At 40.5% G+C, this 14,017-nt stretch overlaps 1 protein-coding gene across 1 annotated transcript; it reads left to right on the top strand.

Annotated features, from left to right (window-relative positions):
• Nucleotides 1-1,985: 1,985 nt before the first annotated feature.
• On the top strand, nt 1,986-13,754 carry nr2e3 (nuclear receptor subfamily 2, group E, member 3). The gene is given in 9 exon segments (XM_052042393.1): nt 1,986-2,043; nt 3,308-3,458; nt 5,591-5,694; nt 5,881-6,123; nt 6,774-6,955; nt 9,815-10,016; nt 10,019-10,054; nt 10,964-11,069; nt 13,462-13,754. Coding segments are annotated over 9 exon segments (1,215 nt in total). The 3' UTR covers nt 13,595-13,754.
• The last annotated feature ends 263 nt before the right edge of the window (nt 13,755-14,017 follow it).

The raw sequence follows: 14,017 nt of genomic DNA, 5'->3' as shown, positions 1-14,017 counted from the left end.
AACGATGTGGAGAGACTGAGATGGATGTAACCAGACAGAGAGAAAAACAAGCAGCACACAGTCGGAAGGAACGGCAACAAGCTGAATCCAGGAAAGGTTTGCAGAGATAAAAAAACAGAAGGTCGAGATGGAGAAACTGGGGTCAGGACAGAAAAAGAGACAGCAGCAAAATGGTTAAAAATGGGTAGATAGGGAGAAGATAAAGACAGAAAGAAATGGAGTAGAGAAAGAGAGTTAATTGAAACAGAGAGCATGATGGAGACTCCCCAGCTGGCCAAAGTTGGAAAATCTAGAAAACAAGAGAAAAACTAAATGAAGATCAAATAGATGACAAGAAAAAAAACAGTTGGGAACAGATAGTGAAAAGGACAGCAAGATAACTAGGCAGGCAAAGACCAACGACAGAAAATATGGGAGAGGCAGAAACCATTGGTCCAGAGGCAGCCGAAGGAAACAGCCTCTCTCTGAATCTTCTATGCCGTTCTTCTAAATTCCAGTGACTGTAACTGATCTTCCCCAATCTCTCCTCACCAAACAACTCCATGATCCCAGGAATGAAAAGAACACAAGACAAAAAAGCAGGAGAAGGTCACTCTGACCCTCAAGCATGCCCTGCCATTCAACCCAGTGAATTCACTCTGCTTTGGATATCCCCCTTTAGGTACCAAGACCACCCCAACGCAGTAGACCAAATGAGATCAAATTGAAGCCCTGGACAATCTCAGCAAAACATTATAACATTTGTATTCCAATCCTTTTGCAATAAAGGGCAACAAACCATTTGCCTCCCTAATTGTTTGCTGTACCTGCATGAGAGCAGTACACACAGAGGAAGAGGAGGTGAAAAAGAACCAGAGAGGGACACAAACATGCAAAGAAAGAAGAGGACATAGAGGATAGCAGAACAAAAGAGGCAGATATGCCAGAGACACAAAGCAGGTACTTTCTTTAAACCTCCTAAAAAATGTATTAAATTTTAATGTACAACTCACTAACAATGTTAATTTAAGATACAGTTTGAAACCCTATTGGCTCCTATTGTACTGTGGCAATTGTTGATCCTCTCTATCCAGCTGTCAAAAGATCACACCCCTGGTGGAGTTCTATTCAGGAGAGATAATAATTAGCAGAGAATGATGCCATTTATTCTTTGCCTGCTTCATAATTCATGGACTGCTCTTACAGCCTGAGAATGAAATGAATTTAGTGTGAATGCAACACAGTGATTAAAAATTCAATTGTTTGTATAATTGAAATGCCTGTTCCTCTTCAAAAGGAAAGGCAAAGCTAATAGGCACCTGAGCATCCAAGCAAATAGTGGCCTATTATACCCATGAGCAATCAAATAGATCAAATTTACATCAGGAAATTAAGCATAAACTCACAGGGAAATACTCTGCTAATGCTAGCAAACAGTATAATTCACGTCTTTAGAACTGACACACATAATCTAGCCATCATTCTATAGAAAAAGATGCATTAAGATGTAATAAGCACTTCGATGCAAGTTTTTTTTTACACAGTATTGGAAGGAAAGGCAGGTAGTACTACAGCTGAGTTTAAAGTTATTGTTCTAAGGAGGTTTCAGTATTTAAATTCTTTGTTTGCTGACTGATTGATCCACCTTTGCAATGGACAGTAAAGATTAAGAGACTGACAAATAGGCATCTACTTAGTGTTAGAGGCTAATCTGCTCTGCGGGTTTGAGGAGCAGAGGGAAACCAGCAAGGCTCATTCACACATCGACTCCTCAGACACACAACAGTTTGAGGCTTGCAGTGATAAATCAGAGGAGTGAGGCAGAGGCAGACATACGGCAATATTAAATTTTGCATTTTACCTTCTTCTAAAGAGTTGGATTTTCCCTTTATTTCAAAGGTTGGAAAAATCCTCCATTTGGGATTTCTGCTTCAACTGATCAGTTGCTCCCAGCCCAAGGTGCAAGAAATTTTGTACTCAGGGGGCCAGATCTTCCTCTGAGTAGAATGAGCAGCTCCCCAACAGAATTATCAGTCAGCCCAGAGTTGGAGGACAGCCAGGCAGGTATGTAAAAGAACGTGTCTGTGTATGAGAGAATGCAAGAGTGAAGGAGAGAGTGCAAATTAGAAGATAATAGGAATGGGTCAGAGGGAACTAGAAAAACTAGGTATGAGAGCTGGAGAACAAGGATAGCCATAGAAATGAGAAAAGCGTAATCAGCAAGGACTGGCAAGTAGGTAGAAAGCCATGAGGATGAAGAGGGCAGCCAGCCAGAAACGAAGAAGACAGAAGGTTTAAAAAAAAGTCAAAAAATCAATGAGAAAACATAGGTAAAAGACAATGATAGGCTGAGAAAAATATGCTTTTGAAGGGGGGGAAAAGAGAGAAAGAGACACGTCAAGAGGGATTGAGATCAAGATTCACCAAATTCGGTTACAGTGCTCCAGTTATTTGAAATACAATTACAGCAGGTGCAGGGCTCAATTAGCGTTAAGTAGAGTGAGGAACAGGCACTTTGGTTAAGGCACAACAAATGAGTATGAATATTTCAGCACATTCCTGCACCTAAACTTTAATTAAGTGTAAGTGAGCTATAGGTTGTCAATCTCAAAACTTTATGTAATAAACTGACACCCCTTTCAGAAAATTGCAACCTACTTAATTGCATCTGCATTGGAAAACAATTTTAATCATAAAATATTACAAATATTATTGAAATTTCAGTTTGAACAACAAAATACTGCATTTAATTATACCTATTTATGGTATGAATATAGAATTAGAGAATTCATTTATTGGTTACCATGGCTCATTATCTATGTATTGATAGTATAAATATGGATGTTGACTGTTTGCAGTAATATGCTGTGTGTTTTGAGACTGGCTTTGGGGCATAATTCTTGGTGTTACAGCAAGTTTCCTGTTTAATGTAACTGAAAAGGAGACTCCAAGAAGCCCTTCAGCTACACTCTCAGAGTTCAAGCTAAGTTTTGGATCACAGCAAGAATCACCTTTGAGACTCAGAAACGTACCTTTATCTTTGACTGCTCTTAGGGGCACTGTTGTTACTTCTTTCACCTTACTATAACAATCTACATGTTTGATATTGTGTTATTCCCATTTATCTTCAGATAAGGTAAGTCCAAACCTCAATGATGAATAAAGCCAAACTTCGAAGAGGAATTAAAACTACTCTTGCTACAGAGGTGAACTCAGCTATTCAGTGATGAGTCAAGACAAAATATGACTCCTTTGCTCTACTTGTATGGTCAGGGTCAGTACCAAACCCTTTTATTTGCTTGTTTTTTCCCTTATGTACTTGCTTTAGTAAAGAGTCCAAGTCCAGGCAAGTCTCTCAGCCCTGTGCTCATGTGTAAGGTGTGTGGGGACACCAGCAGTGGTAAGCACTATGGCATCTACGCTTGTAACGGCTGCAGTGGGTTCTTCAAGAGGAGCGTCAGAAGAAAACTCATTTACAGGTAAAATGTCACACACTTACTGCTGCAGTTACCAGTATTGCAGCATTAGATCATGAGTTACTGTGTTAATTCTTCAAACTCACTACCTAACTTGTCAAGAAAGAATACTTTGCAACTTTGGAGTTGTTAATTAATGTTTCATCCTAAATAGTCTAAATACAAAGTATAAATAAAAGGATGTGGGAGGGTGCTCCCAGCACTGTATATTTGAATTTAGACAACATGCAGATGCCGAGAACTGAAAACATAACAAACTGATGTCAAGCCAATTCTGGAGTCTGGAGCAAAAAACAAGCTGCTGGAGGAACAGAGCAAGTCAAGCAGCATCTGTGGAGGGAAATAGACAGTCCAGATGAAGGCCTCAACCCGAAATGTCAACTGTCCATTTCCCTCCACAGATGCTGCTTGACTCGCTATGTCCCTCCAGCTGTTTGTTTTTTTATGTGTCAAGGGACATACATAACATCTGGAACAGAAATTCTACATTCTGGAAAGGGAATGGTATTATGCATTCAATACTATGGGATTGATGGAATGGATCAATTGATCTTTCTCATTATGAGATGCATAAAATTAATCAAGACCCCCTGAATTATATTATTACTTTCACTGGCTCCTTCCCAAGTACAATTACAACAAACAATTCCTTGTAGTTCACATCGGGCATGGGTCATTGTTCCAGATGGAAGGTGGAAGCTGCTGGTGATGTGATTCACTCTTCTCCCCTCTCCCATCGGGCAGAAGATAAAAAAGCCTGAAAGCACGTACCACCAGGCTCAAGCTTCTATCCCACTGTTATAAGATGATTAAATCATTCTCTAGTACGATAAAATGGACTCTTAACCTCACAATCTACCTCATTATGACCTTGCACCTTATTGTCTACCTGTACTGCACTTTCTCTGTAGCTGTTACACTTGTTATTCTGCATTTTGTATTGTTTTACCCTGTACTACCTTAATGCACTGTGTAAGGAATTGATCTGTATGAACAGTAAGCAAGACAAGTTTTTCACTGTACCTCAGTACAAGACAATAATAAACCAATACCAATAATGTAATGAGAAGTGAGGAAGGGTTCAGGGTTAGCAGCAGGGTCCTCTGGCCTGGGAAAAACACCCGTGACTTGCTGGTAAGGACTTTTTGCTTGGATATCAGAGACTGATGTTGCCAAGTATTTATGTCCTCCTAATGGATTATTGATTTTGCTCATTTTTCTTTCAATTCAGAGAGAGAAGTTGAGAAGTTGAGATGGGGAAGGGTGGAGAAGCAGGCAAAGAGAAAGAAAATAGGCTCAAGATTCATATGATTATGGGATTGTGTATTTAATAACACCACAGGAGCAACAAACTATCAATAAAATCAGAAGGGTTAGCAATTCTTAAACCTGTATTCAAGTAATTTCAGGAAAGGAGAAGAGAAAATTAGAGGGGTGGGTAAATAAATGAAATACAAATCTCTGGAAAAGAACAAACATGTATTTATAGAAAACAGCTCATTCTTCAAGACGGCCCACTGATTATATTTTGAAGAAGTGGTGCTATTGTTTTATTGAAAAGGAGCAACTAATTTAATAACACGATAAAACAAATTCTCATGAAGGATGAGGGATAACCATTGGTCAGGAGATTAGTAAAATCTCCTGCTCTTTATATTGACACTTTAAATTCTGTACATACATTATAAAGTCTGAGTTTAACATTTAATTTATGTGACAGCACCTCTGACACTGAAGTGACAGACAAAATTATGCAGTTAAATTCTACTGCGAGGCTTGAAAGTTCAACTCGGAGACAGGAATGCTACAGTCAAGCTAATATTACTCAATGGAAAGAAATGAAAAGGTGGAACTTATTGTCATTATTTCAGCTAATAACCTGGTATTAATCATAAATGATGAATAGAATTAAATCATAAAAAGCCATTAAATCTAGACAACTGGCCAGAACATTCCCATTTTTCACACTTTCTGCATCTGGAAACATAAGAGTAAATGCAGATTCCTCTAACACAATCTAACATCCTTGCCAAGTTCAATCTTCCTGGATGCCACTGATATAGCTTTCTTCACTACCTAGTATCTCAGAGTTCCTGAGATTGTTTCTGAGACTCCTGTTGCTTTTCTGTTTTCAGATGTCAGGCTGGTACAGGGATGTGTCCTGTGGATAAAGCCCATCGGAATCAGTGCCAAGCATGCAGACTGAAAAAGTGCTTGCAGGCTGGTATGAATAAAGATGGTGAGTGAATGTCAATGTCTCTGGGAAAGTGTATGAGAGCATGTATGGCTCAACATTTCTGGTTTAGCACTGAAATTGTGCAAACACTCTGTGCTTTATTTTTGATTTCATCCTCTCTTATAGCACTCGTTTCCCTGATTCCCATCTTCACTCTCGCTCTGCTCTCTCTGTCAATTATTCCTCCAGCTGTACAGAACGAACGCCAGCCCCGAAGCACTGCCCAAGTGCGGGTGGACACAGCCGAACTTGACCCTGACAAGGAGCACATTGCCACAACCAGAGAGACTACTTCGTCATCTGTTACCACACAGAGACCAATCTCCTCCAATGTTAGCACCAGTCAGAGGACCATCAGCCCACAAAACAACCACAGGTTCATGGCTAGCCTGATGACCGCAGAGACCTGCGCCAAGCTGGAACCTGAGGATGGTCAGTTGCTTGGTTTTAATCATCCCAAAATTTGCTTACTTGCCCTACAATCACTCAAGGGATTAACACATTAATCCAGTTCTGATGAAAATATCATCAACCTGAAACGCCAACTGTTCCTCTATCCACAGATCTTACCTGGTCTGCCGAGGATCTACAACATTTGACTTTTATTTCTGTAAAAATTAGGACTGATAGATAGAAAGGTTTTTATCTTCCATTTTACACCCTTCTGTTCTTCCCTTGGCCTTCAGACCTGCCAAAACTGGCCTTCTCGGGTGTGAGCCTAAAGAGTGTGTAACAGGAACTGCTCACAAAAGAAAGCGAGCCAAATCCTGTACACACACACTTTACAGAAAGGATCAGGAGTGAGAACCTTTAACCACTCTCTTGCCCACGAGCTAATGCAGCTCAATATCTTCCATGGGTGAGATTAATGGATTCTGCATCAATAAAGAGGCAAAAATGCAAGGATATGGAAGCATATCTTCCATGATAGGACTGCTTTCATTGAATAGGGTTAGCAAGGAAGATCCCATTGAGCTGCCATTGAAAATTATTGTATTGGTTCTTATTGGCAACGTGAAAGGCACAGGCATGTGAAGAGAGAGAGTTGGTTAACATTTCACTGTTGTATGTTGGACTTGCAGTGGACGAGAACATTGATGTGATGAGTAATGAGCCCGAGAGGACATCCACCGAGTATCAGATGTCCACCTACCCACCCAGCAGTCCCGAAAGTGTGTATGAAGCTTCAGCCAGATTGCTCTTCATGGCAGTTAAATGGGCCAAGAACCTTCCAGTGTTCTCCAACCTGCCCTTCAGAGACCAGGTATGTCTGTAAAATGCTGGTGGTTTGGTGTTGGGGAAATAAAACCAAAAATGGTCTATTTTAATAATATGTAGGGTGCATTTTCAGGACATTACAATTGGTGTTAGATTGGTGACAGATCACTGTTCTTTTTATTCAATTTTTTCCAAGATTTGGGAGTCACTGGCAAGGCCAGCAGTTATTGTCCATCCCCTAATAGCCCTTGAAAAGGTGGTGATGAACCATCTTTGACACTTGAATATGAAGGGAATGGAGGGATATGCATGACACACTGGAGGAGGACATTTAGCATAAATTGGCATCAAAGTCGGCACAACATAGTGGGCCGAATGACCTGTCCAATATTGTAATGTTCTATGTTCTTGAAATGGTGCATTCCTTCTGGTGAAGGTACAACACAGTGCTATTGGGTAGGAAGTTCCAGGATTTAGACCCAACAATGGCAGAGGACCAACAACACAATTCCAACTCATGCTGGTGTGAGATCTGGAGGGTTGTTGATGGAGTGCCAATCAAGTGGGCTACTTTGTCCGAGAGTTTTTCAAGAATTGTTGGAGCTGCATTCAACCTGAATTGTGCCTTTGAGATGGTGGAAAGGCTTTAGGGTGACAGGAGGTGAATCATCCACCAGGATACCCAAACTCAATTTTGATTTATTTTGTAATTTAGAGTAATTTTTATGTCTTTGCACTGTATTGCTGCTGCAAAGCAACAGATTTCACATCATATAAGTCAGTGATAGTAAACTTGATTCTGATTCTTTTGTATCCATGTGGCAGGTCCATTTAAGCTTCTGGTCAATGGTGATTCCCAGGATACTTGAGATGAGTGAATGTTGAATGTAAAGGGTAGGTGGTTAGACCAACTCTGATTGGAGATAGGCATTGCCTGTCATTTTTGTGGCACAAATATTACTTGCCACTTATCAGTCCTACCTGAATATTGACATGGTCTGCTTTATTGCTGAAGAGTTGTGAATGGATTGAACCAGGTAATCATCAGCAAAATCCCCAATTCTGATCTTATGATGGAAGGGGCTAAACGTAGTTGAACCAAGGAGCCTACAGTGAAGAACTCCTGCAGTGCTGTCCTGGGGCTGGGTTGATTGATTGCAAACAATCACACTCATCCCTTAAGCAAGGTATGATTGCAATTGTTTTCCCACTGATGCCCACTGTCTTCAGTTTTGCCAGAGCCTCTTGATATTGTACAGATTCAAATGCTACCTCAATGTCAAGGGCAGACACTCGCACTTCACCCCTGAAATTCAGCTCTTTAATCAACATCAGGTGATGAATCAGCTGTTGCAGGAAACTCAGCCTCAGATCTGCTCTTGCAGCCACGGACCAAAACTGTGCTGAGGTCTGGATGCTGAGTGGTGCTTGAGGAACCTCCACTGGGCATCAGTGAGCAGGTAACTGGAGAGAAGGTGTTACTTGAAGGCACTATAACACCTTCCATCACTTCGCTGATGATTGGGATTGGATTGATTGTGAGGTGATTACTCTGCTTTTTGTGAAGAGGAAATACTTTGACAATTTTGATGCCAGTCCTATAAATGCACTGAACAGCTTAACTAAAGGCATAGCTAATTCTGGAGCACATGGGATATCGTCTGGTCCCCTATTCTTTGCTGTATCCAGTGCTCTCAGATGCCATCATTTCACATGGAATGAATAGAATTAGTTCAGTACTGGCTTCTGTGATGGTGGGGATTTTAGCAGGAAACTGAGATTAATCAATTATTCAGCACTTCTGGTTGAAGGTAGTTGTGAATGCTTCAGCTGTCACATGCTGGTGCTGGGCTCCACCACCACTGAGACTGGGGATGGGGATATTCTTGGATTCTTCTTTTCCCTTTTTGTTTAATTGCCTCTACCGTAGATTACTAGAAGTGTTAGGACTGCAGAGTTTCAACAAGATCCGTTGGCTGTGAAATTGCTTAGCTCTGTCTTTTGCATGTGATTTTTGCTGTTCAGCATGGATGTAGGCTTGTGAAGTCTATTTTGTTGGCAAGACTCTTTGTGCCAGAAGCTATTTCTATGCAGATTTCAAGTGATGCAATCTCATCTGATTCATTTTTTTATTTCTGTGATGTGCAGTTGAATCACCGAAATCAAGAGGTCAGTCCAACAGGAACCAGTCAGCAGCAAGGTTTTAAAGAGAGGCAGGGACTGGTGAACAGTTTACATAGGTGGACAATGTTGTCTTTAGGTGGTGCAATGCTTGGATTATAAAAGTACCAAGGGAGTTCAGATTTGTGCAACAAGTTCGGGAACAGTGAGGTAGGTGAGAGATTGTGCAACGAGTCTTGATTGAAGTTCAGGTAAGCTGTAGGAAGGAAAGTGATTGTGGGGAAGGGTGCAGGCACTGTAGTGTAGCACTATTACAGCGCCAGCGACCCGGGTTCAATCCCAGCCGCTGTCTGTAAGGAGTTTCTAAGTTCTCCCCGTGTCTGCGTGGGTTTCCTCCGGGTGCTCCGGTTTCCTCCCACATTCCAAAGACGTACAGGTTAGGAAGTTGTGGGCATGCTATGTTGGCGCTGGAAGCATGGCAACACTTGCGGGCTTCCCCCAGAACACTCTATGCAAAAAGATGCATTTCACTGTGTTTTGATGTACATGTGACTAACAAAGAAATCTTATATGGAGATGAATATAGTAAACTCTTCACAGCCTCCAGACAACTAAAAATGAGCAATTAATGAGACACTTCCAGTCACATTAATTACTTTCATTTGACAAGCAAGAGCTGCAGAGCAACAGGATAGGAAGACTCAGAGCTATTCTGACCACAGAGGTACTGAGGGATTGTCCACTGATTATCCCTCTCCATTAACTGAAGCCTTTTATTTTGTAGGTAATCTTGCTGGAGGAAGCCTGGAATGAACTCTTCCTGCTCTGTGCTATCCAGTGGTCCATGCCCCTGGAGGGCTGCCCTTTGTTATCATTACCTGAACTCTCTCACAGCCCTCAAGGAAAGAGCAGCTCCACCCATGGCGATGTTCGCATTCTGCAGGAGACCATAAGCCGGTTCAAGGCCCTTGTTGTGGATCCTACAGAGTTGCCTGCCTGAAGGCTGTGGTGCTGTTTAAACCAGGTGAGTTGCATTCCCCCTTGGTTCTTCCACCCTTCATTCAGTGGTAATGCAAAGTGCTGTTCCAGGAGGACACAGAGACTTCTTAACTGAGTAGATCACCAGAAAAAACTGACCCTGAATGACTGAGGGACAGAGAATGCTGTAGTAATTAGAACACAAGAAAGATACTGAGACACACTAACTTAGTATAGACTTATGCCAAATCAATTTAATGGTTGATTTTTAGGCACTTAAATATTATGTAGTTTGGAAGAATGAAATCTGGAGGTTCACAACATTCTGGATTGCATTTCTGAGGTGAGACATCAATTACTCACTGGTCATTTATATGAATGGTAAATGTTCCCATTCTTTTATAATGCACTGCATTTTTTTTTGCCAGGTGCAGATTATTTCAAACCTTTGGTAATGCCCTTGTTGCACAGATGCCTTCAGCAAGATTTGTGGCACAGATCAGCTGGAGGCTGGCACAATTAAATTGGAAAAGCCATTAGTTTTCTTGTCATTCTTCATTAAATTTCTCCCACTCCTCTCCTGAAGGTACTGACTCAATTCAAGTCTGTGGTTACTGACTAATTTGTAACACATCCTCCCTGACAGCGATCAGGTCCAAAACAAGTCCTAAGCTGATGCTCACAAATGCACATCCAGGAGAGCTTACTGAATAGCTTCAAACCTGACATTTTTCCTATCCCTATGCCAAAACTAAACGCATCACCCAGTTCCTCTCCTAGACTGACATCGGGTAATTCAACGAGAAAAGGGATTAGAGATCTCCCCTGCACGTGCAAATCACCATTACCACTGTGTCAGAATGAGGATGGGAGATATAAATGTACTTTTAATGGAATCTTAATAATCTGCTGCAGCAGTGAAATAGGCAATTACTAAACCTGTGCTCTGCTTCAGAAACACGAGGTTTGAAGGACCCTGAGCAGGTTGAGAATCTGCAGGATCAGTCACAAGTGATGTTGGGTCAGCACAGTCGGACACACTACCCAATCCAGCCAGTCAGGTAAGGAGATGTGGATTTCAAGGCAAGACCATTGCTGAGTAACAAATGTTTCTTCCAGGTCACTTTCTCATATCAAACTATGTCAGTTTCAGATATAAACATGAAATGGCTTATTACACTCCACAAGCACTAGTTACGAAACAAAATAAAAGTGGTAAAAGGCCTTTCATTAGTGCTCACCCTAACGTTAAGACATCACAACCTTGTCCTTCTTCAATCACGAATAATGTTAACTCCTATGGAAAGCAAAGAAAAAAAGACTGTGACTAAATTTTAGAAACTTTACTATTTTCTACAATAATTAAGCAAGCTCTAACTGCCAACAGTTAGAAATATAACTGTACATAACAGGTCTTTTGCAAGATCTGGTAGATACTGAAGGGCAATGGCTTTCATTAATTTCCATTATCCAAACCTTTCATTGTCGTAGATTCATATCCATACAGCATGGAAACAGGCCCTTTGGGCCAACTCGTCCATGCTGACCATGGTGTCCACCAAGCTCGTCCCATTTGTCTAGATTTGGCCCATAAACTCCTCCTATCCATGTACTTATCCATACGCCCTTCTCCTAGAAAGAATGTCAGTCATCCTCCCAACACAAATTAATACACTAAGCACAAACATCATAACATGTAAGGAATTAATGTCCTCAAAGTGGCAACTTCCCATTTCAGGCTTATTCCATTGTCACTCTATCCTTAAAAGCCTTCAACATGAATTTCCTTCCTATTTTGATACATTTTTAATCTAGTGTTTTAAAGCCTCCCCACTTTCAGCACCCATTTTGAACTTCTTTGATAGCAAAAAGCTCCATCCTTCGAAGTGGTTGGCATGATGATTAGTTGTTCATTCTTAGAACATTATTGATCCTTGTACAATCACACAATTGAACTCCCAATGTTAGACATTTAGTGCAAGGTAAATCAACTGGTTTTGCGTCATGCAGAATACTGTATCCAATTCTGAGTGTTATATTCAAGGAGGATGTCAAAACATTATCAAAAGGCACAGGAGAGATTTACCAGAGTTATGCCAGGGATGAGAGGTTTCAGCAGCTAGGATTGTTCACCTGAGAGCAGGGAAGGCGAAGGGCAGATTTAACTGCAATGTTGAAATATTAAGGGGTTTGAATAGAACAAATTATTTCACTGATGGAAGGGTTGGTAACAAAACAAACAGTAATCAGTGGTCACAGAGTTAAGGTAAAAGAGGCAAAGCACGAGGAAGCTTTCTTTTTACTCACAATGGGTTTATGGAAACCTAGCCAGAAGATAAGATCTGTACCAACTATCAAAAGGTAAGACAAATATGTACAGTATACTTTCAAAGGAAAAACATTGCAAGACAATCTGGGAAGAACAGTGGAATGGGATTAAATGAGTAGATATTTTGAAATGACAATGGTTTGGTGGGCAGAGTCAGCATTTTCTGTGCTACAAGTAGTTACGGTTCTAATACCAACGCAGATGGAGAAATTCACTACACCAATCAGTTTCATCCATGTATTATGAGAAACAAAATACTGCAGGTGCATGAAATCTGAAATTAAACAAAAAAAACACTAAAGTTTTCAGTGGGTCAGACAGCATCTGTGGAGTGAGAAACGGATTAATATTTCATGAAAATTATGTTTCATATCTTTTTATTTCAGATTTCCAGCAAGAAAACACAAACATCCATTCTGTGTGCTGCTGCCACAAATTCTTAAAATCAGTTTGAATCTGTATATTATCCTATTGTCATTTACTGGCCTGAAGTAATGTTCTCCCTCTACTTTTCAATATTGATAGCTACTCTATAATAACTGCATAAAGTACCCTCTCAATATTTCATATTATTGAATTATTCAGTTTTCCTCATGTTTACTGATATATAAATCACACAACACTAAGCTGAATGGCTTTCAAAGTGAAAACACCCCTGCCTCCATAACTAAATGTGTTCAAATACTCATGGTGTAGCTTGACTGACACATTATACAGTTCAACCATACTAACAGGTACTCTAATTTTACATCCCTACAAATGAAATATTAAACTCAGGCTGTAACAGTTTTCTGAGGTGAACAGTTAAGATACTGTGGCTTTTAAACAAAAACAAAGAGAATCAGGGAGTGCCTGACTCAACACCACAATGTTCTTGTTGATAAAATGACTATGAAAGTTGCCTAACAATACTAATTGCACAACATTATTCATTAAATGGAAAGTGTTCTGAGTACTTCTCACCCATTATAAGACACTATTTCAAAGCATGTTCTCTCGATTCACTTTGTTGATTGACAAGTCTATTTAGAGTTATATTTGCAAGAGATTTTGCCCTCAAATTGGGGGGGGTGGGGAGGAGGATGTCAGTTGCCTGGATTTATTTTTGTCATCTTTCTCCTCAGATTTGGAAAGCTGCTTCTGCTCCTGCCTTCACTCCGCTTTGTCTCAGCAGAACGAATTGAACTTTTGTTCTTTCACAGGACCATCGGCAACACTCCCATGGAAAAACTTCTTTGTGACATGTTTAAGAGCTGAACTTCCCAAATGGCCTCCTTTAGGTTGCCCTATCGGTTCATCTTCTTTCCTAGACTGCTCTTGCTATCCCCCCACAAAAAAAAGATGCTTTCCACCTCTGTACCTACAGTCTTCCCAACGTGACACTTAAATCACTTATCATCTCATTGTATGCATCGAATTTTATGCTAGACTACCCCAACTTTAACATTCAGATGTCCTGAGAATACTTAAACCTATGAATATATTTCTATATTAGAATAAAGCTGAAATCTGGTTACCTCAGTTGCCTGCTGTTAATTTCCACCCCCCTCCCCCCCCCACCTATGAAAATATTGAAAAGCGAAGACATACCTAACTAAAGTTTCATTTACGAGGAATACGAAAAGATGCCAGAACACAGAGAGGCAAGCAATGTAATTATGAATAAAGTTCTAGGAAGAT

The sequence above is a fragment of the Pristis pectinata genome, chromosome 32 (genome assembly GCF_009764475.1).
Source record: "Pristis pectinata isolate sPriPec2 chromosome 32, sPriPec2.1.pri, whole genome shotgun sequence".
In the NCBI taxonomy this organism is placed as follows: Eukaryota; Metazoa; Chordata; class Chondrichthyes; order Rhinopristiformes; family Pristidae; genus Pristis; species Pristis pectinata.
This window is presented reverse-complemented; position numbering and strand designations above follow the sequence as displayed.